This window comes from Gymnodraco acuticeps, unplaced genomic scaffold, assembly GCF_902827175.1.
Source record: "Gymnodraco acuticeps unplaced genomic scaffold, fGymAcu1.1, whole genome shotgun sequence".
Classification (NCBI taxonomy): domain Eukaryota; kingdom Metazoa; phylum Chordata; class Actinopteri; order Perciformes; family Bathydraconidae; genus Gymnodraco; species Gymnodraco acuticeps.
Window position 1 is genome coordinate 2,818,358 of NW_022990198.1, and position 25,634 is coordinate 2,843,991.

The 25,634-nt window shown below is 39.7% G+C and overlaps 1 protein-coding gene across 3 annotated transcripts in view; it reads right to left on the bottom strand.

The window, feature by feature from the left end:
• thrab (thyroid hormone receptor alpha b) overlaps positions 1-25,634 on the bottom strand; it is a 142,440-nt gene that overhangs the window by 21,100 nt on the left and 95,706 nt on the right. For 2 of the 3 annotated variants that reach the window (XM_034217972.1, XM_034217971.1), the window contains 4 exons: positions 16,934-17,235; positions 4,760-4,821; positions 4,249-4,305; positions 503-603 (listed from right to left, as the gene is read on the bottom strand). In XM_034217972.1, the coding sequence (XP_034073863.1) occupies positions 503-603; positions 4,249-4,305; positions 4,760-4,821; positions 16,934-16,989 (276 nt within the window). In that variant the 5' untranslated portion in view covers positions 16,990-17,235. Of the gene's footprint in view, positions 1-502; positions 604-4,248; positions 4,306-4,759; positions 4,822-9,291; positions 9,432-16,933; positions 17,236-25,634 lie in introns of those variants that run through there. The other variant, XM_034217973.1, reaches the window with a different exon arrangement.

The following is a 25,634-nucleotide window of genomic DNA, read 5'->3' on the forward strand; positions in this document are numbered from 1 at the left end:
TTTCAGGATATCTTCACATGATTGGGTGCTACGATTGACGCATGAATCTGATGTGTTTAAATATACTTTTTTTTAAGATGTCATCCAATCAATCATACGTTAACTACATCAATGCTTACTATCACATTCAAGGCCTTCAGATATAACATGCCATTGGAAACACACATGAACAGAGCCTGAGTGACAGCGAGGAAGACAACTGGAAGAGGTGAGAGCTGATGAGACAGACTGGCAGGTTTATATAAATATGTTTATGTATCATTTTTCCGTGGCTGTACACAATGTGTCTTTGACCTTGATGTGTGTGTACTTTGAAGAGACTGCTTCAGAGTGTGTGTTAGATATGAGTTAGTAGAAGCATCTGACACCAGAGGCCTCATATCAGGTTTTCTGGCAGATATTATGAGGGTTATGAACCTGCTGTGTCAGAAACGTTTGGTGTGTGTGTGTGTGTGTGTGTGTGTGTGTGTGTGTGTGTGTGTGTGTGTGTGTGTGTGTGTACCTTGCAGCCCTCGCAGGTAATGCAGCGGTAGTGGTAGCCTGTGGCCTTGTCGCCACAAACCACACACGGCTCATCCTTTTCGAGGTAGCTGGGGATGTACCCTGAGAGAGAGAAAGTGGGCAAGGGCCGAGATGTTAGGCAGAGTTAAATGAATTATACATTTTTAAACATTGAATATATTCTACACACCAATACCTCTCACTCTCACACTAAATCCACCTCACCTTCAAATTCACATTACTGCTAAGCTCCACTCTAGCCGGCCAAAATACCCCACCCAATAAACCCCTACACATTATTTCCACTCGGCTGTCTGTGGAAACACTTAACACTAGCCATTCACTGTTCCTTCACTGTACCATAAACATACTGCGAGATGATATAACGAGCTTCCAAATATCATGGACACACTTAGTTATTTTCAGATGTTATTGTATTCATTGGCTCGAATTAAGAAAGAAAAAGCATATTTAGTCATCTAGAAAAAGAGCACAATGTTAGGAGGAGCTTTAGGGAATGCTCGTACGTGATCCTCACATTAACATTCAGCAGTTGGAGCCACTTCTCTATCTGACCTGCAGGGCAACACAATCAGCACTTCTGTAACAGGTTAAATGGATCCTGTGGAGTGTTTGACCCTGTAGAAGCCCAATGTTTTTACAAGTGGGTCCTCAGTTGGTTTGTTTCCCTGCAGGTGCACAAGGACGTGTACGACATCATACGCATTTTCACCAACTGGTTTCAAGCTATTCCACTGATTGACAGTTGGTGCCCTTGATATGCCATATGTGTCAGTAAAGGCAGTGAAGAAGAAGAATGATAGAAAACATCTGCTTCAGTGGCATAATGTTTTTTAACCGAGTGAAAGGACGGTAAATATGTAAGTGGCAGCCATGATAAAGGCCGGTAGAGCTTTCTTAATGCTAAGTAAACATTTGAATTCCTTTTTCCTTTAGCATAGTGTAAACTGGGCCTTCACCTAAGGAAAGTAGGTAATGATGTCCAAACAAATTCTTTGTATCAACATTTAATGCGACGAGGCAGACCCAGGTACACAATATCCACGGTTGAATAATTATGTAGCCTTGTGTAACTGAAGTTAGATATATCATCACTTCTGTCTTTATGAATACTCCTTCACATATGTCCTTGACCTTATTTTCCATTTTCCTAGTATGTATTTATACATTTATATATTTATTAGGCCTTAACATAAAAATTAGTTGTAGCTGATAAATGACTGAATCTAAAAATATAGTTTGTTTACAAGAAAAGTCACCTGGCTTCTTCAACTTCGAAAACAAGAGACATTTCAGTAATATTTAAAGACACTTAAAGTAACATCCATAGCATCCTCACAATGGCTCTTGGACCACCACTGAAACCACTTCACATCTTTAAAATGTGACTTATTTTAAAGGCCGATTCAGTGATTTAAATGTAAACAAAAGAGAATAACAAAGGGATAACCATTTCTCTTTGTCCTGGTAGCAAGAACCAAACAAATCATTTTGAATTGCTCTCTATTTGATGGAAATGTGCTGTAATAGGCTAATGAACTCGGGACAACAACTACATTTCAGTTCTTCAAGCTTTCTTCTAACACGACTGGTTTATAATAAGAGCAATGCTTGAAAACCTTAGCTTATGTCAGCTCTATAATTTGAATTCATTACAGACAGAAAGCTTAGTTTCCACTTTCTCTTCGCGAACCTCAAATGAATGCGGTCACAACACTACAGGTCGGGTGAGTAACGTTGATACAATTGGGTTTTAACCAACAGAATTGGCTACATATATTACAAGGTATATGGGTTCCATAAACTTTAGTAGCTGAACAAAATGTACAGTATTTGGATAGTTCTCTCTCTGCGCTCCTCTTTCCCACTCTGCAGCCGTCCCTCTGCTTTAAACTCGAGAATAGGACAGTTTGTTCTTTTTCCATTTAAAGACCAGGGAGACTGAGGGAGTGAGCATATACAGAGACACAGGAAACAGCTGATTTCCAGTCATTTCATGAGATATATGGCGAAAAGACCGAGAGGGGGGAAGAGATGGTACACTGCAAGTCATAACCTAACACACACACACACACACACACACACACACTGGCAGAGCTTTGTAGTCTCTACATACGTGTGTGTGTGAGTGACGTTCTCATGACATATATGCTAATGTGTGTGTGTATACCGAGGCGTGGTGAGAGCTGTGACTGGCAGTGTCAGTTGGGCTCTGCCTTTTGGCGTTGTTACAGATTTGAAAGGAGGAGGGGGAGGGCAAGAGGAGGATTGTGGGAAAGAGAGAAAAAGGAGGAGGAGGAGGAGAAATGACAGCCAAAGGAGCACAGGTGACAGGAGGAGAAACAGACCAGAGGAAAGATAAGTAGGACATCAGAGAGCGATCATATAGGAAAAACGTCAGCTCCAGTGTGTTGGCAGGGCAAGCAGCAGCCCGGTCCTGAGCCAGTCTGCTGAGGACTGTGTTTGGGAGCCAAGCCCCAATCAATACCCCTGCAGCTCTGGCTGCCCGCCCCACGCGCCGCCACGGCCGCTGCAATACCTCCACCAACAGAACACAGGGAAAGGGAGGGGGTTTTTCTAGTGTGGCTGAGAAATATTTGGTCTTCACAAGTTTCCCTCACACAACATCTGTCGTTTCGTGTAATCAAAGCGTGTAAATCAGGCTGGTATGAATCGGGTCCCTGAAGGGGTCTCAGGATTGGTTTCTCGGAGGTGGTAACACAAAAACAGCACAGTGATGTGATATTAAAGATTGTAAACATTGACGTCAGCGCATGGGACAACTGTACAGAAGCTGGATTTTGAACAAAAAAGGAATCTACTAAGCCTTCTGCTGCTGTGTTGATTGTTCCTTTCCTGACTGGCACAAATAAAGTCATATATTTCCCATTTATTTTTAATAAAAAGGGCCCAATTACAGTGATTACATACATCGGGGCTGTGTAAATAAACCGGCAAGGTTTATTAACTATTTTAAACCCTAAGTGATTTAATTTATATTCATATTAGATGGTTCAAATAGCAAAAAACAATATCTGGCATGATTAAACTGAACCAAAACAGTAAAGCTAAATCCGTAAAACCAAGGTGAAGAGCTGAAAGACGCTAAAATACTGAATAGAGAATAATTCTCCACAAAATAATTGAATCCATTGTTGAGTTATTATTTCATTAACCATTCATTTATCACATTCAACACTAGAACTGCAACTGCATTTTTTCACATTAATTATATCTCAGTAGTGGTAACTTTATGTTAAAAACCTCTGCAAAATCATAACAGAATTAATATTTGCTTTAAGGAAATCTATTAAAACATATGTTTCTTCACTAAATCTGTATTATGAGCAGTGGTTAAAACATTGACCAATATTTTAGCATGTTTTAGAGTCTTTAGTGTCCTGGAAGTGTTGTCGAGGGTCGACTCTCCCACAGGAAAACGCTGACATCATGACAGTGCACGTAATCTGATCTAATGCAACCAGGCAGACATGTTGTCATAGTTTCCCAGTTGAAATAGACCGTGGCAGGTAGAATATGGTACAAGATTCCAGCAGTGATGCAGAAAGGCAGACAAACAGCTTGCAGGGAGGGAAAACATGTGGAGAGGAATGGTCTTGGAAGATATCTTTTATAATTGGCAATTCAACAATCCTGTACATTTTTTTGTGTTGGTGTTCCTCCCACCCTACCAACTCCGTCACTCTCACTCTGACTCTCTCTTACCGTCTTTATTCGCTTCTTTCAGCTCGGGGGATTTGGAGCTGTCACTCAGACAACGTGCTGCGTCAAACAAGAAAGCAGACAGAGCAAAAGTATTTGATTTATTGATGACAGATGCCAAGATGTTTGACTTTTTTCCTTTTGGAGGTCACAAATCAAAAGCGTAATGTACACAAGGCAGCAATGAATCATGTATTACTAGCTTTTGTGCAGTCAATCAACTGCATGCATACACTGTGGCGAGACTGACAGCTACAATATTCCTATATAAATGTGTCTAATATAGCTGAAGAAATTGCTGGGATAGCGATTTTCAAAATGAATGGTTCCCTGCTGCATTTGGAGAGTTTTTATTCTCTAAAAGGAGAGTTTCTAAAGAGACTTTCAAAAAAAATCTGATTTCCTTCACACTTCAGGTACGAAAGAGAAGGTTTGTTTTCCTAGCTGCCACTTCAGAGCTGCATTAGTACGTCTCTCTCTCTCCAAATCAAAACACCAGTCATCCGTTACTCACCAGTCATACTCTTCAACGAACATTGGCTGTTCTTTCTCTTCCTTTTCGGGCCATTGAACCACCTGAAAGATTGGAAAACAGAGAGAAAAAGGCAGAGACATAAGTGAATGTAAATACACAATACATTTATGTATCAGCCACATATAAAAGAAAACATTTGCTCCAAAAGTTGCAGGGGATCTAGTTCCACCTGTTCCTGCTAACTCAAACTGCCAAGCAAAGAACAAGAGAGTAGATTGAATGGACACATGTCATGTTTGTTCACATGTCCATCAACTTCTCCATCAGGCTGAGGAGAATGCTTATTTACACCACGCAGGTGCAAATACAAGGGTTTCTTTGATCCTTTTTTTTTTTTACAGGTGATAACAGGTAAAGATCAAATGTTACACCAGATGTAATTGAGGTCCAAGTTAGAGCACAAACAAATAAAGGAAACAGTCAGTTTCAGTAGGGCTGTTTTAAATAGTTCCTTCATAATCATTCAAATTCTTAATCAACATTCTAGTGCATGCATGTCTAATTATTTCATTAAATCTGCACGGTTGCAGATAAAGATGAGGCTACGGTGGTATTAGTATAAAACCATTAGTAGAATCAGATCCCAGTGCTGGCTGCATAGGAATGTTTCAGACGAAAACAACATGTTAGTGCTTGCACACGAAGGGAAGGGTATATTATCTAGACTCAAATCTAAAAACCCTTTAATTCAAGCAGGTCTCATAAGCTCATAACAAGGCCTTACAGACTTTTACAAACCTTTCTGTATTAGTCTCATCTGGCATTACACCATCTTACATCATCAACAACAACCACAGCACTGTTTGCCGGTGTTATGGAGCTTTCCAGACCAAAGAAAGAATGTGTACTCGTTGGCACTTCTTTCTCTCGAATAAGATATTTCCTAAAAGGGGCTCCCGACCCGAACTGGTGAAAAAAACTATATTGTGGGAAACAGACTTTAACCCCCAAATCACTCCAGTTATTAGCATACACATGGGACGGCCGATCAAATGAGATGTAACACAAAGTCTATTAAGCATCAAGCATACGCAAAGCAACATTCTCAAAGCATGTGCACTCAAACACACCTCCAACCACACTGACGCTATGTGAAAGGCATGTAAAGCACAGATGGGAACTGGCTGTTCTGAAGGGACTTATGAAAGCGCTGAGATGGAGGAGGGATAGAGTTAAGTAGAGGAGGGGGGGCATTTCAGAATAGAGAGTATGTGAGAGAGTCAGTGAGTGCTCCTCGCCAGGGCTTGATGTGTTGAGAATCCCAAGAGTCCGGCTCTCTGCTCTCAGACACTCCTGAAGCCCCCAGCTCTCCCCCCACAGCCCTTTAATCCCAGCTCCAGGAGAGGGAGCAGGACTCCATTCACACCATATAGAAAATGAAAGTCCACTCTGTTAAAATGCAATACTGGTTACATTAGCCCTGTGAAGGAGCTGAGGTACAGTGTGTTATTCATTATCTGGAGGAAATGTCCCTTTAATGTTGCTCTTTCTGATGTTATACCTTTTTCCCATTAGATACTTAAGCACTTTGTGATTTTGGGCTCTGTGTATATATAGCAATTCAATAATCGTCTAATAAAACACCCCTATGGTACTGACGTGTTCTACTTCTGTGTTATTAAGTGAAGTAGGCCTAAATCAGAAAGCGACTGACCATATTTATTTCAAACAGCAACGTTGATTTTTACTGGCATTTGCAGTGCTGCTAATTTTGGACCCTGTATTTAGCATACATTAAAGTAAAGTGATTTTTATATAAATAAATAAATAAAATAAGAGAACGCAAACTATTTCTAAAGGTTTGATTAATATGGTCCCAGCTACCTCTTTTATTTCAGTTGCATGATGGGATAACTCACCTTCTGAACATCAAGCATGAATACTGACACCTCTGATTATATAAGAAATCATCACTTCACAATATTCATTTAAACTGGGATTAAGAGATGGAAAAACATGGATTTTAGTCATTCAGTGCATGAAAAACATTTTTTGTTTTCATGCTTAATGATAAGAGGTTTAATGCAAAGTGAACAATACCCCCTTATGTTTAAAAGGTCATATTGACAACATTTGTTTAGCTTGTTAACGAACAACAGTTTCCTTCTTCTCCTATAACTCTACATGTTTTTATATCTCACAACACTTAGCAGTGTTTGCCCCTTTAAAACTAAGAAGCATAATTGCTTGTTAAATTCAGAAGTTGCTGTAATGGAGCTTAAATGCCAATTCCCACTGCCCTTCACATTTAACCTTAACCTCAACTATAGCACTGTTTTGTTCTCAGTTATGGTTCCTTTTGCCCTTTTCAGAATGCACCAGACAGCTTAACAAGGCATTCAATTATCTCTTAAAAAGCCTATTGGGTCAGAGAAGGGGTGCCCACACTTTTTCAGCTTGGGAGCTACTTTTAAAATGACCAAGCCCAAATGATGGGGGGGGCTAAGCGCGCGCTTACACTAATTGCGCAGCATAAGCGCATTATAGTGCGCCGCATTTGCGCTTCAGATGAGGAGGTGAGGCCCCTTCATAACTGCATGAACCCGTATGGCACAATACAACTCAGACTGGCTTACCTGTACGTCAATCAAGTGGCAAATGCCATAGTAAGGATGGATGATAGGCTAACTTTAAAAAATAAATCAATTAAATGTTTTTCATGTTTTTTCAATGCCATTCGATCTACCCACACTACCCTTGCGATCGACCGGTCGAGAGAAGTAGTTTTGTGTGGTGGGGAAATGTGTGAAATTGTCTGAGAGTATCCTGATTGTTGTGCCTGTAGCATCTTATTCGCAAACTATCTAAAATACAGGATATACTGTTCCTGTCATGATGGGATGTAACAATGGAGGCTATCTGATATGGCAACTGTGTTTAAAACAACAGGATTCAGGTTGCTCACCTGTGAAGCAATGCTACTTGTGATACAACACCACTAATAGTTGCGAGGTGGTTATTTCACAATAAACAGGTTAAGAAATCCGAGAGCTTTTGAACATGGCCGACACTTCTCATTCATATAGTGGGAAAAGGTCAATGTCAGTACAGGCTGAGGAGACATCATTAAAGCTCTCACAGCAGCAGAAAGACAAGGTGGGACTTTCACTGACTGCCATTTGAAGGTAAATACCTTTCTCTCTGTCAACTCAATTCCACATCAATCCATACTGCAGCTGGAGGCGAGAAGCTTCAAACTGACAGAGCAGGCCTCCCATGTAAATGTAAATGTAAATGTAAAGTACTTATATAGCGCTTTATCGAGTCTTTACGACCCCTCAAAGCGCTTTACATACTACATGTCATTCACCCATTCACACCCATTCATACAGAGCAGTACCACTAGGACCTAACATTCACACACATTCACACACCGTTGGCCATGCCATCGGGAGCAAATCAGGGTTAAGTATCTTGCCCAAGGATACATCGACATGTTGGCTGCACGGGCTGGGATCGAACTCACAACCTTCTGGTTGAAAGACGACCGCACTCTATGTGGCAGTATGTTGTTAAAGATGGAAACATACACTGTAGGCAAACTAGATAACAGCAGAAACACTTTATTCAGGTCTCTGTCACTCCAACAACAACCACAGCTTCTCTGCATCTGCCCTCCCTGGATGTCAACAACATGTCCCTTATAGATGTCACCACCTGACGCATGTTAAACTGTGTAGTTAATAAACCCAGATATTTGGCAGAGCAATGATATAATAATGAAATTAAGAATCATGGTTCTCTGAATAAGCCCTATGCTTTTGTTAAGATAAATCCCAAAATAGCACTAATGAAAATACTAGCACTACGGCAGCTATAAAAAGAGCTCAGCACTCCTGGCAGAGCCCCAGAAGTGCTGTACTTTAAAAGCTCTGAGTGGAAAGAGTGTCAAGTGGCCCTAAGAAGCAAGCAGACAACAACATAAATACAAACACAGTAGGTACAAATACACCTCCGTATGAAAATGGTTTGGAGCAAAACTCTGAAGAAACAGAAAGACATTTAGGTTTAGGAGCTTATGCTGAAAAGCATGCAGCTCAACAAGCTCTGAAATTGTATCACACAGCCGGTGAACCTGCGGCCAATTAGTGAAAATACAACAACGCCTGTACATGGGTGAAAACATCATGCATAATTGAATCTTTTTTGATGGAATGTGAGTTTTTGCAGGTCGGGGCAAGACGCCCTGTGCAATGCAGGCGTACCACAGAGCGCTTTTCCATTTTCAGCTCTTACACTCTGACGGGACATGAATTACGACACACCGGCAAGTATACAACGTCCCCGCACACACTGTGCCTCGTAGCAACCTGAGCCAACCCCACAGAGACGTGCACATACTGTACTTTCTCTGCGGTCCCTCCAGCACATACAAGTTGACATGTGAGAGCAATGGTATGATTCCTATGGCCCCTATGGAGAATATGCACACACGTTGCACAACTACGAGCACACACTGTCCAAGACAAATACAGAAGAGTCAACAAAAGATGTCACAAAAAAAGACTTACAGTGCTGACCTGATGCCGCAGTGGGACTGTAAAATATGCATGGCAGACGAGGACTGCTAGTTGAAGATTCAGATCTAGATGACTAGCTGCTACACAGCAATCATACATGGACTAACACTCTCTCTTTCTCTCTCTTACACTCTGATGTCTCTAGCAGTTGTGCTAAGTTTAGCCAGCCAACCCACTATACACTCTGCCTCTCCCTCCTCCTTCCTCTAATCTGTGGGACTTTATTTCTCGGTTGCTAGTACCACCCATTCTACCCTGATTGGAGGACAGTCAGCCTCTCCACCTGTGACTTTGACAGTGACTGTGGAGTGCGTCCAACATGTAATTGCTGCGCTGTCTGGTAACTGAGCACTCTCCAGAGACGTGACTATTTTAAGAGAGTGCAGTTTTCATTAAGGCTTTCATTAGCAAAACAGCACATCCACACCAGGCACAGATAAATATATCTCAATGATAATTGCTCTTATGTTGGTACATTTAAAGAATAAGGGTTGGGATTATTCTATTGATGTCTTGGTGTCAACAAAAGCAACAATGGGTCTCTACATCCTTTATTTAACCCAACCCGTCTGTGGCTCATTGGTTCCCTGATTTGGCATACAAATAAAAGCCTATAGATAATATGTGTTTATTTTTTTAAAGGGATCATTCCCGAAACAGCTGGGCACTGTAGTTCTTACATAACTCAACTCAAACAGTAGAAAAACAGTGCTTTTGTTTTGGTCAACCTTCTACTGCGAATGTACACACATTTAGTGCTCAAGTGAGTATTTGCAGCAGCACTGAGTTTATGGGATTGTGTTTTAAAACAACAATGAAGATAATGTATAGATATATAGAATTGTTTGTTAAAAGGAAACAGTGGAACTATGGTTTTGGTATTTTTTATTGGATTTGTTGGCAATAAGAAGAATATGGAATTTTATAAGTCCACCTAAATTACAAGAAAATACTTCCCTCAAGTAGGTTTTATGTATTATTATTATTATTATGACATTTCTACCTCAACCCTTATTCAACGCAAATGTCGATATCATTGCTGTTATGCAACACAAATTAAATTCAGAACACCTCCCATGTGCTGGAGTGGTGCCAGAAATAACACTGATGATTACATCAGAATCTTGAGCAAATAGAACACAATCTTTCTGCATGACTTGATAAAAATAGGCTTTCAGTGGAAAATGGAAGACTGAAAGGCCCCAGCTGTGAAGGTAGTGCTCTTTAAACAGAGAGAACAATGCAAAGACACTGAGAATAGTCCAGAGAATTATATCTATAACAGTGTCTGAATGAGGCCCCCTGTCCTATGTTTTAAGTGCCACATTAGCCTATTGTTCAGCCTGCATGCTAAAGGCTACAGCTGGGTCTGTCTGGTCCTATACATCCAGCGCTAATGGACACTTGGTTCCATCATGTATCCCTCCACTGTCTAGATTACAGGCTGAGCAAGAAGGGGATATAGCATGCCACTGAGTGAAAACAAGACAACTTCCTCTGTCCAAATACACAAGTGTACAGCAACCCACACACAACCAATAATAAACATGGTGCCTGCATCCGGTACAGAGTGACTTAAAATAAGACTATACTATACTTCAAGTCAGTATTTAGCTGCATTTAGATCACATCAATGTGAAGGTGGGAGGCTGTGGCTCAGTGGAATAGTGCGCTGAACCTAGTGTGCTGAACTTTGAATCAGGGGGATAGCAAGTTCGAGTCCCACTGCAGTCAGCATGTCGTTGTGTCCCTGGGCAAGACACTTCACTCCAAATTGCTCCTGTGGGGATTGTCCACAGTACTGAATGTATGTAAGTCGCTTTGGATAAAAGCATCTAACAAGTGACATGTAATGTATTGAATGTTGTGTGTATTCAGCTGCTAAATATTGTATTTTAAACCTATATATACAAATATAATTTTAGGAAAACTGTCATAATATAAAAAATAATGAAACAAAACAAGAATACCTAATCATATACAGCAAACTATCAACAAGTCAAATAATAAGTTTTTCATGCTTAAAAAATGCTGCAATAAAATGGATACTTAAGTTCTATTTACATTTTTTTTTTTTTTAAATAATCAATATTTAAAAGGACGCTGTAAAATATCGATTAATTTTCAAAAATACATTTAAAACTAATAATTTAGACAATGCAGATGACAGGAATATATACAAATATGAAAAATGTTTGTTTTCATAAAAAGGAACAGATACATCCCAATTGAGCAAAGGATAACTGCTTGAGGTGATAATGCAAACAAAATGCTCTGTAGATACTATACATACTAGACATGGTCTGCAGCAGGTGCATATGTACCGATCTCTAGCAGCTTTTTTGCATATGTGAGTTATAGATGTTGCATTTGCATTTAATCACCATTGAACATCTGCAGTTAAAGCACAAACAAAACCCTGATCACACTTGACAGATTAACAATATTTGTTCAACTTGTCCTCTGCAAGATGGAAGTAGTATATTTATTTTGAATGTGCAACACAATGTTCTAGAATAGATCAATGATTCACACAGCTACTGGAGATCATCATTATCATCTAAACATAGTTATTATCCATCTGAACTCATTATATAATGGCTGAAATGTACAAACTCAAACACCAATGCAGTATTTAGGCAGTTGTGCCCTCCTTCCCTATTTTTCAGAACTCAGAAACAAGTTTTTGAAATCTTCAAATCCATCAGTATGGCATGAGAGCTATTAATGAGTGTTACTGAGAGTACCGCAGAAATCCAGTGTATGTACTAGACAGCTATCTTTTACTTAATGGGACACACCCATATACTGCATACAGAATATACTGTAGTGTATTTACCAAACAAAGGACCTTCATCAAGTTCTGACAGACAGACCGGTACGTACAGTAACTCCCACTTCTATTCAACCTAAATGTCATTCACTGAGTCTCAAAGCCTTACTTAGTATATAAACCTCCAAGGAACGAGAGACAGCGACGTTATAAAATCCATAGCAAGAGCACTAAAACAATGCCTTTTACTCGCTCATGAGAGGATGTCCTCATGTCCAGGGGAAGGAAAAGCTGAATCTTGTTTACTTTTTCAGATATACTGTAGCATCCCAGGGGAAAGAATGCGATCAGAGGGCTGTGGTAGACTTTACAGGCTGCAAGGACGAAAACACAGGGTGGCCTGACTTTTATATCACAGGAGGGAGAAAGAGAATACTTGAGAAATATACGTAGCTTGGAAAAAATATCACATTTTCTCCTTGTGTATCAAAATGCAAATGTTTTGTCTTTATAGTAGATGTCTCTGTTCATGTTTCTCTCTACATGTGTGCGTCGCGAGTCTGTTTGGTAGATTGATCTTCCTCTTTCAGATAGTGCAGAGTTATCATCACTCATCTTATATTTACAGCCAAGGCAAACAGGTCGTACCTGTGGTGAATACAAAATGTTGACAAGTACTGATCTAACGAGTTGAAAGAAGCAAGCGGCAACATTGTGTTCACATGCAAATCACCGAAGCAACAATCTCATTTACAATGTCATTAAAGCTGTGAACTTTTGGAACACAATACCCAGCACTATCAGACAATGAGCGACTTTGTCGAGTTCTAAATCACAGTTGTAATTACAGCAGAAACATAGCCAATCATGAGACTGTTAAAGCTGCCGTTGGTAATTTATTGTCATATCTAACCTGACAGTAGGCCCGTAGGGCATGAGAGGGATAATCTGTGAAAAATTAACATGATCCTGTTTTCTCTCACTGCTCCATAGCACATGTTTGACACCCCTGCGCCTTATTAAAATCAACCAATCAGAGACAAGGAATCTCCATCCCGGGCTCGTGAGCTCCGGTCAAATTGTCACACTAGGCTGCACAGATCAAATATATCTCAAGATTCTGTTACTGGATTGTCTATTTCAAATGAAACATATTCTACTGTTTAGCATCGTTAAAGAGGCCCTATTATCCTTTTGGGGTTTTAAAATGTTCTGTTGTATAGGTTTTGGAGCAAGTCAATGTTCTGCAAAGGCTAAGATTCCAAAGTTCCCTCCAGAGGGAGTACCTAGAATAAGTTCATGACAAACAATTATTTTTGATAGAGTTAACCATAGAGTAATTATCATAGAGTATTTTGTTTCATTTATTGTACGATGTAATGCTTTTAATGGAAAGCGTTTTAGTTTTGTGTGATGCAATGTTTACTCTCTGAACTCCTGTCTGAATTACAACATTTGATGCCATAATTACTTTGTAGATTTGCCAGCCCTGGGACTGCTGATGAAATGTACATATCTAACTAACTCTAGGGGCAGTCAACCACTCTCCAAATAAAATAAATAAATAGAAAAGAAAACATTAATTGATGTGTCGCCCGAGAAAAAAAAAGAACTTGCTGTGATCTGGTCCCACACATGTTTGGCTAGGGGCTGCAGTGGATGAAAACAAACGACCTCTTGAAGCACATCAACAACAAAGATTCCTGGATACAGCCAAATCGCACATACACACACATTCACACACTCCACTATGGAGCAAGGCTTTGACACTGGTAATGCAACACACTGCAAGCAGCCCCTTGCATCAGCTGTGGTGACATGTTAGGAGGAGTGATCCAAGCTATGACTACACATCCACGTCTGAACTAAATCAAGCTACCAGGATAAGTGGCTTCATGAATAGAGCAGTGTCATTTTTGGATCAAGACCTTTCTTATTTTACTAAATAAATTACAGTAGATTTGAGTTCCTGTCCAAATAAGGCTGTGTGTTGGCGAAAACTTCCAATATACTGTATGTATCAAGAACAACAAGTCCTCCAACTCATACGACCAAATAGATCGATTGTTCAGCAGCTTATTACGACCTAGAGTCACGTTTTAAAGCCTTTATTTATCCAGGTAAAAAAATCCCATTGAGATCAACGATCTCTTTTACAAGGAGGAGGACAGGCTGATCAAGAAACAAGGGTTATTACACTCTAACATTTGGAGGTATAGTGCAATACTTTGATCAAGCCATATACCATTTTTTAATTTAGGAATAATGTCACAGTGCAAAAACACATCACCAAATGAAAAACAAATTGTTATGTTATCATATCAATATAATCTTAATTAGCATTCACCACAGTCCATGTAACATCAAATATCTTAGCAATAGTTTTTTCAGTTTTTCAGTTTTTTTTAGTAATCTTTGCATAAAACTATTATTTAAAGCTATATATTGTTTCTGAGAATCGATGCAGTGTCACTAAACAACACATAACAGTACTCAAGTGGATCCATATTTACTTACACAGCGGTTTATGAATCTAAATAAACAAAACAGCATTACATTACACTTCATTAAGCTGACACTTTATCCAAAGTGCACAAAGAGGCAGATCAATTATACATCAACAAACTCGGAACAACAAGTAATGGAGGTCTAACTATTTGCCTAAAATAAGTGCAGGTGGATTAGTTTTAAATGTGTGTGTGTGTGTGTGTGTGTGTGTGTGTGTGTGTGTGTGTGTGTGTGTGTGTGTGTGTGTGTGTGTTGTGTTTAAACGCCAAGGTACAAGCAAAACAGCAATGACACAGCATCAGCTCAGAAACTGAAATGCAGTGTTTTAGTTTTTCAGCTTTTAAGGTTCTTTGTATATTTAAATTTGGTGTAATTACTTGTCTTTATTCTTTTTAAAAGCTAAATAGATTTCTTTACATTTTTGACCCACTATTGATACTTATTTTCTTAGATTGTTTATGTTTGCACCATTAGACACCAAAGCAAAAGGCAATAAACTTGATTCTGAAATAAAACATTATTATACTGTTTTATGTTCAGAGAGAGAAACATTCACATTAATGTAAAAAGTAGTAGTACATATCAATCCAAAAAAAGATACACCCTGGTAACAACAGCATCACTTCAAAAACCTGGAGAAGGTCAAAACAATAGGGTGACAACATGTTGTCACCCTATTGTTTTGACCTTCAGAGGGGGGCGCAGATATTTTATAAAATCCCACCACTGCAGTCTGTCGCCTTAGAGCTTAAATCTGTGTGCTTTTTAATTTCCCGCAAGGTGCAAAGCGCAGCAGCCAGCCCTGGGCACAGGTGTCAGGACACAGGCAGAGCTTCACTGAATATTAGCACCCGAACATATGCGATACAAAAAAAGCCGGTGTATAGACTCCTACATCCATGACTGCACCAACTGTCCTCAGCCCCCCCCGTGGCAGAGCTGCTAATCTCCTGACAGGTGTCCATGTTAGCTGAGGAATCTATGCAGACCCCGCCGGATTGCCTTTCTTAACACAAGCTGTACAGTATGTACCACAGCACATGGAGACTCAGTGGAGCTGTGAGCAGTCAGCACGTCTCTCAGCACGGTGCTTTATTATGACACTATCATTACATGCATTCTAGTTTTATTATAGAGACATACACAGGTTTAAACCCCTCTGGTGTGTTTTTTATTTATTTTATTAAAAAAGAAATAATACTTTTTTTAATATTGTTTGTTATTATTATATGCATGCATGTATAAGTGTATATATCAAGTACATGTTCATTTTATTAAAAGACTGGAAATCATATGAATCTATGCCGAACGCGCCAGGGTCCTTATCATCTTCTTTTTTTGTAACAACGTTTTGAAGAAATCTATAAACATATTGTTAAAAAAGGATAAATGTGAAAGGTTTGGGCTGTGTTGTGTTCCTCCGATCCACTTACTCTGTTAAAGAGGTAAACACTACATGTTGTAAACACAAGGGCTTAGTTTAAAAATCAATAAATCAATAAAAAATAAAGCAATATGTTTATGTTGTGTCTGCAATTTATCAGCATGATGAATACAGATTAGGGAAAGCACTGATTAAACAGAAGCTTCCACAAACTTACTCCACATCAGAGCCATATTTAGACTCCCTTTAGTTATTCCCAGAAAGTGAGATTAAGTTTCTAATTCAAGGAATGTTCCCTAAAACTTTCATAGCACATTGATATTGAACTCTTCTCTGAAAGCCAAAGGAGATTATATATTGACTGATAACACATTGTTTTACCCACAGGCCTCTCCCACACAGAGGGCCCCTTCCTCCTCCAGCGGCATTATGAGAGGAGCTCCATTCCACTAATATTATGTTTTCATTTATGAGAAAGGCCTTAAACAGTTTGTTTGTGTTCGGGCCAGCCAGCATGAAGGAGCAGGGGGAGGAGCGTCGGGGTCACATGTAGCTTTAAGGCGAGTTTTCTGAGAAAACGATTCAGACGAGAGGAAGAGACTGGCGGCGGGGGAAAAGAGGCTGTTCGTCTTGAAGCTTGTCCGGAAATAAAATGATCCGCAGTGGTAAAAACAGAGAGCGCCATGAGAAAGATCGAGACGATAAAAGAGAGACTTTAAAAAAAAATAAAGATTCCCTTTTGGGTGTCCTCAGAAAACCTCCTCCATATGTAACGTAATGCCAGAAGCACATGCCTGCTTCATTTCAGGGGTTTGTTTACATCAGCAAAGACACAATTAAGAGGAGGGGAGGGTCCTTGAGGTTTGACGTACAGCTTTTACTCAGACCAACAGAAAACAATTGCCAGGAACAATTCTTGAACAAGTGGAGGATTTGCTCTGGAACACTTTGAAATTATAAAGACTCACCGTTTCTCTTCTCCCTCTGATGGGTTAGGGTCCTGCTCCTTGGGCACGTGTTCCATTCACCTTAATTCCATCCAGCAGCCAATCATGAGAGACTGAGGCAAGCCCCGCCCTCGAATGCACACTTGTCATTCGCCAGGTGGGAGGGGACCCTCAGTGAAACATGACAGGGTCCCGTCCCTGGGTGTTTCTTTTTGGGGAGGATGGCCGGGGGGGTCTCCAGAGGAAAACGATTTGAGGTCGGTACGGTGTGGCTCGGTGTGGGTGTCAGTCTCAGGGAGTCGGGGGGTGGAGCGAGATCCAATCTGGAAGAGAAAAATCAACAAAGTCACAAACTGCCCCAGGTATTAGTCTATCTGCAGAAAATATACTTTTATGTGGTTTTTTATATTCAGCAGATCCATTAATAAGGAAAATAACCGTTAGTTTTAATTACGTAAAAGCAATGCTATTACTTCCTATCTTTTCTCATTCTTTAATTAAGATCTTATCAACTTCCATTATTTGAGATTGAGTAAAATGAACCCATGCATGAGCGTTTCAAGTCCCGAATCCTTAGAGAAAATGTTGCACATTGTAATTCCTTCCACTGTTCATTTCTGCACATCTGCCCACGCACCGCCTTTAATAAGAGTTTTCACACGCTGAGCGTTCAAATCTTATAAAATAATTGGAAAGAGACCAGATTTCTTTGCGAACCCAGCAACAGGTTGATTTGTAGGAGTCACACATCAAGTTAAACATACGGTGGCCTGGAGGTCAAAGGGGAAATCTAACTGCGGGTGATACAAGTTCAAGTTCAACATCCTTGGAAAACTTCTTACGGAATGTGACCTCTCAGACAGGGTTAAGTAGCTTTAAGATGAACAGCGGAATCTGTGTCAAAGAGCGCACGCGTGTGTGTGTGTGTGTGTGTGTGTGTGTGTGTGTGTGTGTGTGTGTGTGTGTGTGTGTGTGTGTGTGTGTGTGTGTGTGTGTGTGGTCTTGATCCATTGGCCCCTGCCTCCCTCCTCTGTTATCAAAGTAAGGCGTTATTATTTTCTCCGCTAATCCCCGGTTCAATGCAATTATAATCCAGACACTTGGGATTCAGGGCATGAGAATGTCCTCAGACACGACTCATATTATAATTGTTCTTTCTTGCTAATAGAGAGATTACAGGTCATATTCAAAACAACCTTTCTCTGCAGGTGAGGGATTTGTTATGAAGGCAAAGATTAATGTAGAATGTGACACCTTAACACAATCTGTGTGATGATGATGGCATCTCGTAAAGTATTTAAAATGTAATAATACATCAAAAATACAAATGAACAGTTTAAAGTGTTCAGGTGATGGTGAGATGATTTTAAATGAATGCTAAAAATCCATTTTTATTAGTTGCTTGACAGTAAAATTATCAAAAATAGTTAAATGTGATTTAAGAAAAAATACAGAATATTTGCTTGATTTAAATTGGAGTACGTTTTTTTTATTGATGATCTCTGAGTTCTGAACTGAACGACACAAGCACATTTAGGATTTTAAGTTAGGCTCTTTTTTTTGCTCTTTACCATTTTATTAAAGAGATTAATTGATTTTCAAAAGTACTGTAAATTGCAGCCTTTGTTGTTTGACACTGATTCCCATGCCGTGGTCCTTTAGATTAAAATAAAAAAAGGTCAAATGTATACTCAGTTCATAGCAGCATTGACTTTATGAACTGTCTAAAGACCCTCTTTTACAGTCTTTAATCTGTTGAGTAAAGTATAAAATGAGCTGATTTAAAGAACGCTCAGGTGTGAGCTTTATGAAGTGCTGCAACCTTCAAAGTGTTAATAAACCTATAAATGCCGGAACGTATTTATTTACGACTCATTGAAAGGTCAAGATAAGAGACGCAGCTGTGCCTCACGCAGGGACACCAAGGATGTGCCTGACGTTTTATGGTGTGATGTGAGGGGAAAGATGTGGAGGGAGGACACCTTTTCAGTCATGAGACCTGCATTATATTGGAAAACATGGTGTCTGTTGTAACATTAACATCAGCTGATTTCCATTGATCAACCATCTATACAAGAACCTCATGTGTTTTCATTGAAAGAAATCCTCATTGACTCCTATTACCTAAAAGACCAACACTGTTTCAAGCACATGCACAAATATTCTACACTCAAACACACCAGTGATCCCCGTTCATTGTAATGAGAAAAAACGTCAGGCTGACCCCAGCAGGACTATCTGTAGTGTGATGGTAAATAGGACAGTAATGACATAATCCGCAGAGGCTTTCCACTAATGGAGTGCGCTCCAGCAAAGGCCTGCTCTCTATCAGATCCACTGTTGCACAAGTGGCACTAGCTAACTCACTGTTGTTGTTTGTAGCACAAACAATTAGCTGTTTATCACACTGGGACAGAGAGGGCGGACGAGAGAGAGGCCTATTGTTGGATAAGCAACTGAATGCGTTCATTATACTCATTAACATTAGCGAGAAAAACATCATAGGTTGTTTTATATAAGGTCTAGTAAAAATGTATCTGCCCTTTGTCTGAATAAAGTGCAACAAATCTGTTCCACATTTGTTCTTTTTTAAGAGGAAAACACGTTTTGGGATATATTTGTTGACATAGCGTGTAAGCTTCAAGCCTCTGGTTGGGTGTTTCCTATGGGTCCAGTATACTGACCTCGGAGGGTCATGCTAAACTTCTGTGCTTCAGGGCTGTAACAAACTTATTTTTTCCATTATCAATTAATCTACTTACTATTTTCTAGAAGCATCCATTCTTCATTAGGGCTAAATATTGTGTGAAAATAGGGAAAAATGTAAATTGCATTTTCTCAAAGAGCAATTTGATGCCATTGGTATGTCAGTCCAATAATACACACATATATCCAGTACCCAACTATAAGCTTTGATGTGATGTAAAATCACAATATTTGCATATTTCAGAGGGTGAAAACAGCATTGCTGCATTTGCATAAATAATGACTGAAGATGAACAAAATAATCCGCATATTTTTCTGTCCATTTGACTCCAATTGTATAGCACATGATAGTACAATACGTTTTGATGTGAGACTTGATAAAAAGCTCACACAGGGATTGTTTTTATTTTCAGTATTAACATTTAAGAGTACCAGACGTGCTGTAAAATGTTATTCTGTTCGTGAAGTTGAAGTTAGGAAAGCAAACTACCTTCCTCTTTCCCATGTGAAAAAGAAAACAAAGACTAGTAGTGTGATAAATCTGCGTAGTAAAACTCTCTCCCTCTATGCAAGCCATATAGCTGCCCTCCTACTGTATCCTTATATGTACTTGTTTGACTTTGCTCCCACCCGGGAAGTTAAGCTTATATTTATATCCCATATTTACAAGGTCAGGGCATGAAAATACAGTTTGTAAAGTGGTCTGGGGCAGAAAAGAGTACATAGCATACTTTGAGCTGAGGAAAGAGGGGAGACAAGGAGCAAAAGTGAGAAAGAAGGAGATAAAGTGAGATTGAGATAATACACAGTATTTTTTGGAGAAAGGCAAGGACTGTAAATTGATGAAAGGTAAATAAAAGACTTGATTTAGGTCATTTTTGGAGTGGAGACAAAATAAACCCGCTTATCGGAGCTGGAAGACGAATAACAGGAGAAGAACAGGGCGTGTCAAAAGGCAGATCTAGGGCGTCCAGCAGCTTTAAAGCACGAATGTACATACATAGATAAATGCCTGGAATTTGAACAGTGTCAGTTGGGGATTCATTATACAACCATTGATGGTCTGCTTGCTGCAACGAGCAATACAACCGATATGCAGCACACCATGCTTTCATTGTATCAGGAAGCAAATCATTAAAAAACATGTACATTTACAAGAGAAGGTGATGAATGGCTTTAGTGGAACGTGTTCCTGGGTAACCTTTCAATCCAGAGTACATTACAACAGCTTCAAATTGAACCCATTAAGAAATGTTTTGATGCAACTAGGAGCACCAAGGTACTAGCGTACACGTGAACAAATAGTATGCGGTGCATGGGCTTATGGACAGCAAATATTATATTAATATCATCCGCAATTATTGAGTCCAGTCTATTTGTTGGAACTGTACATTTAAATTATACCCAATTAAAAAAGGGACCTTTTATGCTATTTTCCATGTTCATACTTGTTTTTTGATCCTCTACTATGACATGTTTACATGCTTTAATGTGTGTGGGAGAGATTTGAGCCTTTGCAGACCATTTACATGCACTAAAACCAATATAACAACAGGAAAGGGAAAACCCCTAAAAAGCATGATTGGGCCTCTTTAAATCAGTCTAAACGCTATAATCCAATGACAAAATAAAAGCATATTTTAAGAATGTTTTCTCACATTTATTAAAAATGCTATTAGTGCTTTGCAATCGAATGTTAATGAAAAGTGTGACATTGTCTGAGAAATTCGTGTCGGTTCTCAGGTTGTTTTCTACTTTCTAGCATGCCCACGTACACACACACACACAAACACGTTTTACAGCACCTTGATTTGATACCCTTCTAGTGCAGCTTCCACATTTTAATTGGGCCTCCAAAAACTGGCATTTTCCCTGAAGCAGGGTTCACATTTAATTGCATGCTCTGAAATACAGCCTTTAAAATGTATCAAAATAATAACTAGTAAATGCAAACTGATGCAAGGAGAAGCTCAGAATTAATTAAACATGACTTGCTCTCTTTCTCTTCTGTTCCAGGCCCAAAAGATCGATGTCTGAGAAGAAAATAACTGGCTGATTTCTTCAGCACAAAGAAGAAATCACTGCATTCAAGGACATTGGGGAAGTGTTTTGATGGACCGATATCAATGGAGAGTGTTATTAAAGAGCTGACACAATATTTAGGAATGATTTGTTGATTAACTTTATGAAGTTAAAACACTTTGATAGTTTGTGAGCTGCAGTTCTGACACCATTAGCAAAGAGTAAAGGGAATAAAGAGCATCATTGAAGGGCATGTTTTATTCCTTTTGTTTGGTAGAAGGACCAAACAAAAGGAATAAAACAAGTTATTTTGTTTATAAGAATAGCTTGTTTCAAGGATGTGACATAGTTTGAATGTTTGTAGACTTGAATGCATGCTGCATAATTGTTTGGAAGGAGTGTTGTTTTGAAAACCGTCCTGCACTTTCCCTTTCAAACAGATTCATACAAAAATCTAACTGAGTTCCAGACGGAAGTGTATATACACAGCATGAGTCACTGCTCCCGTACAGTACACACACAAGGCCTCATTATAGCCGAACACAAAACTTATTGCAATCAGAATGTCAGTGTAACCCTACAGTTGAAGAGTCAGAAAACCACATACATACATAAGTGGCTGGTATAATACAACATCTGCTTAAAGGTAATTAAACCCATATTTAGTGAGCATGTTTTAATGCATAGTATTGGTATGGCAAACATGGTTTCCATTACAAATAACAACGCATTAGCTTATCCACAATTACAGTGTAGCGATTACATTTTTTGAAAAATGCGATTAAGTCATTTATTCTGAGAATTCAGGCACGTTTGTGTGTCCATCATTCAAACTTAGCTTTATCTAAATGCTATGAGCAACAACAAAAAAACGTGTTCAATCTGCAGATTCTCAGCTTTCAATTCAATTCATGAAGACAGCTGAAAACGATAAAGTCTGCAAGAGAAAAAGTGTGAGATATCAAGATCTGTGCTGCCTTGTATTATTAAGGAAAACATATATTTTGCTATACAAATGTTCATTCTGCAGGGGAAGTATTCCTTTACCTTTATTTGATAAATGCTTCAGTGTAGTGACAGAACTGTAAAGCCACTCAGCAGACAGCTGTCTAGCTTTTTGCACTTTATCTCCTTTTTCCATCCTCACATCTCCTTTCAAATGTCACGGTCGCACACCAATTTGGAAAAATACAAAGTACAATTTGGCGGAGGAACTGTGGTTAGATTCAGGGCCTTTTCACAAATTATTTCGATCATTATCAGTTTTAAGGGGGGTGGCCCAGTGCACAGAACACCTGTTAATACTACTACATGCTTCCTGCAGCTGCTGGTTTGTTCTCTAGCAGATCACATGTCAGCTCGGATGTGCCAATTTCTTGTTACCAGGAAAAGAGTTTCGTGTTGAACATGTTCACTTCTTTCTCAGGATCTCCACATATATGTCCCCATGAAGGCAGAGGGATAAGAGGGTAACAGGTATGATGTAACCTCAGAGGAATATGATGTTTTTAGCCTTTAAGCTGATGAGGACCCTTGTTAAAATTCACACCATGACAGCAGACGGGGTCAGTGCTCCAGACTCCCAAGGGCGGCCTAAACAATTAGTGGTTAAGTAATGGAACAGGGCCGGGTCATGTTGTTGATGTGGCGCACGCAGTCTGATGGTTGAGGTGTAGATGGGTGTCAGTTAGTACCCAAGGGTCACAAGCAGTCAAAGGCAAAGAGATCATGTGTCATGCTCTCTCTCTCGCCAAGCTAATTACTGTCAGGGGTTATTAATAGGTGCTAATAGGTCACAGCAGCAAAGTGACTAAAAGCTATCTTTACAGACATTTCTTTACAATGTGACCTTGTGGCTGTAAGGTATGCACAAACGCAGACGTCTGCATGGAATAAAATGTTAATGTTTAACCTAAATGTGTTCACACCCACAACTGGTGATTTGGGGGTTCATGCCTTGTCAGGTGAAGGACAAAGACACAAACTCAGAAGCTGCATACACCCATTTATGTATTATGGTGGGAGAAATAGCACTTGACTCAGCAGCTTGCAACGCCCGGCGAAGGAAACTGCTCAATGAATATGGCAAAACATGACTCAAGTTTCAAACCGTCTGAACTGTGACATCATTTGACACCGCAAGCTTGCAAGCTATCAACAGCAGCACTCATGTGTCCTACATTTAGTTGTATAACAAGCAAATAATAGTTCCCTTACATTTTAACACCTCCCTAAGCTCGGTATGTAAGAACAGGGCGCGTGTATCCCTGTGTATATATACGTCTTTATATAGTACACACACTAAATCCCACAGTGGTGAAACAGGAACACGGTGTCCTACCCTGACTCGGCTGGTAACAGTGTGTTATTTTGTTTGCATGCAAAGTATGTGGGTTTGGGTGTGCTTATAGATACGTCTGCAGCAGCCAAGGACACAAGGGACATGCTGGGTACACAGGGACACATGGCGCACTAATGCAATTCGTGTCGCCATGGCCATTTCTCTTATTATTTCGCCAGAAAACACACTGCCTTATCTGTCCTTTTCTTACCTCTGATTCTTTATCTTCCTTTCAACCCTGCTTTTACTTTTTCTTTTCACGACTTTACGTCACTTCTCTGGCTGCCTTCGCTAGCTCTCTGGCTCTTACTGTATACACTTTGGTTGTCTGCGTGTCAACTAATGATGATAATGATGCTTGTAAAACAAAACCCTTGGATGAGCAAAACCTCTGACACTTTGCACCCTATTAACATCTTGCCAAAATTGCTTGAGCTACGTCAACATTGCAACTGAGGATGGATTCTCCCTGGCAAAAAGCCCCTGGAGACGCTGTTTTGCAGACACACGACACATACAAAGACCACAATACAACTACACAGGAAGACAAAGGACAACTATAAAGACAAAATATGACAAAATGTCCACAAAACAACCACAAATGATGAGTTTTGTGTCTTTCACTGTGGCTGGCTTGATCTTATATAGGAAGGGTGGGGTGGTGGTTTATATATTTCTGCCTATCCAGGGGCTCATTGTTTCATAATCCATCCATGATTGCAACAAAGCCCAAGAGGAAGACAGAGACGTTGGAACAGGAAAGCAGAGTCAGTTGGGTATGCAAAGATGAGACACACAAACGGAAAGGCTGCAGCTCTTTTAAAAAACCTGTTTACCCAGAAAATACATTTACACCAAGTAGTTGCCCGGTAACACCAGTTTTCCATCACTGAGCAACATTAGAGGTCAGCTGCCTGCTCAGTGGCACCTTTACTGTCAAGAGCAGAAGCTGTTCAAGGGGAATGCCGGTGGCACAGCGAGGCACAGCTGCCCGGCACCTGGCACTGGTGAGCAGGCGAACACATACACTTACACAGGACATCTGCATACTCGCAGGGCTAACTCTCTAATGATGCTACAGCAGCTCTTTCTTACCCTTTTATCTTCCCAGGACAGAAGATGACATGTTAATGTTGACAAGTAGCATCATGACAGGCTGACATAAACACAACAGATGTTTTGTGCTCCCATTCAGTGTGTTTTCTAGTGTTTTGCCTTCATGTACTCTCCTTAATGCATCATTTTAAGGTTGGAAGTGGACAAAACAAAGACGGCAACTAGTTATTATATTGAGTCAAGTGTTGTCAGAAGCAGCTGATATATATATCAAACATATTCACATTACAGCAAATGTTTGGTACTTTACCAACGACTGCGACCATTAATCCGTTCTTTAGAGAAAATGCTGTGTGAACTTTCTGTAAAGTATGCTGGATTTACTTTTAAAGGTTTACATACAGACAAACAAAGCGAGCAGAAGTCATTGAGAGATGTGCACGTGGACATTATGTGACTGCTTTGTGCAATCATGAAGACCAAACAAAAAATAGAACAGCATGTCAGCAGGGGCTAAATGAGGCAATGTATACTTTAACAGGACATATGGAAACAAGATAAAAACACATGTGTCTGCTTTCAGGCGATGTGAGTTAA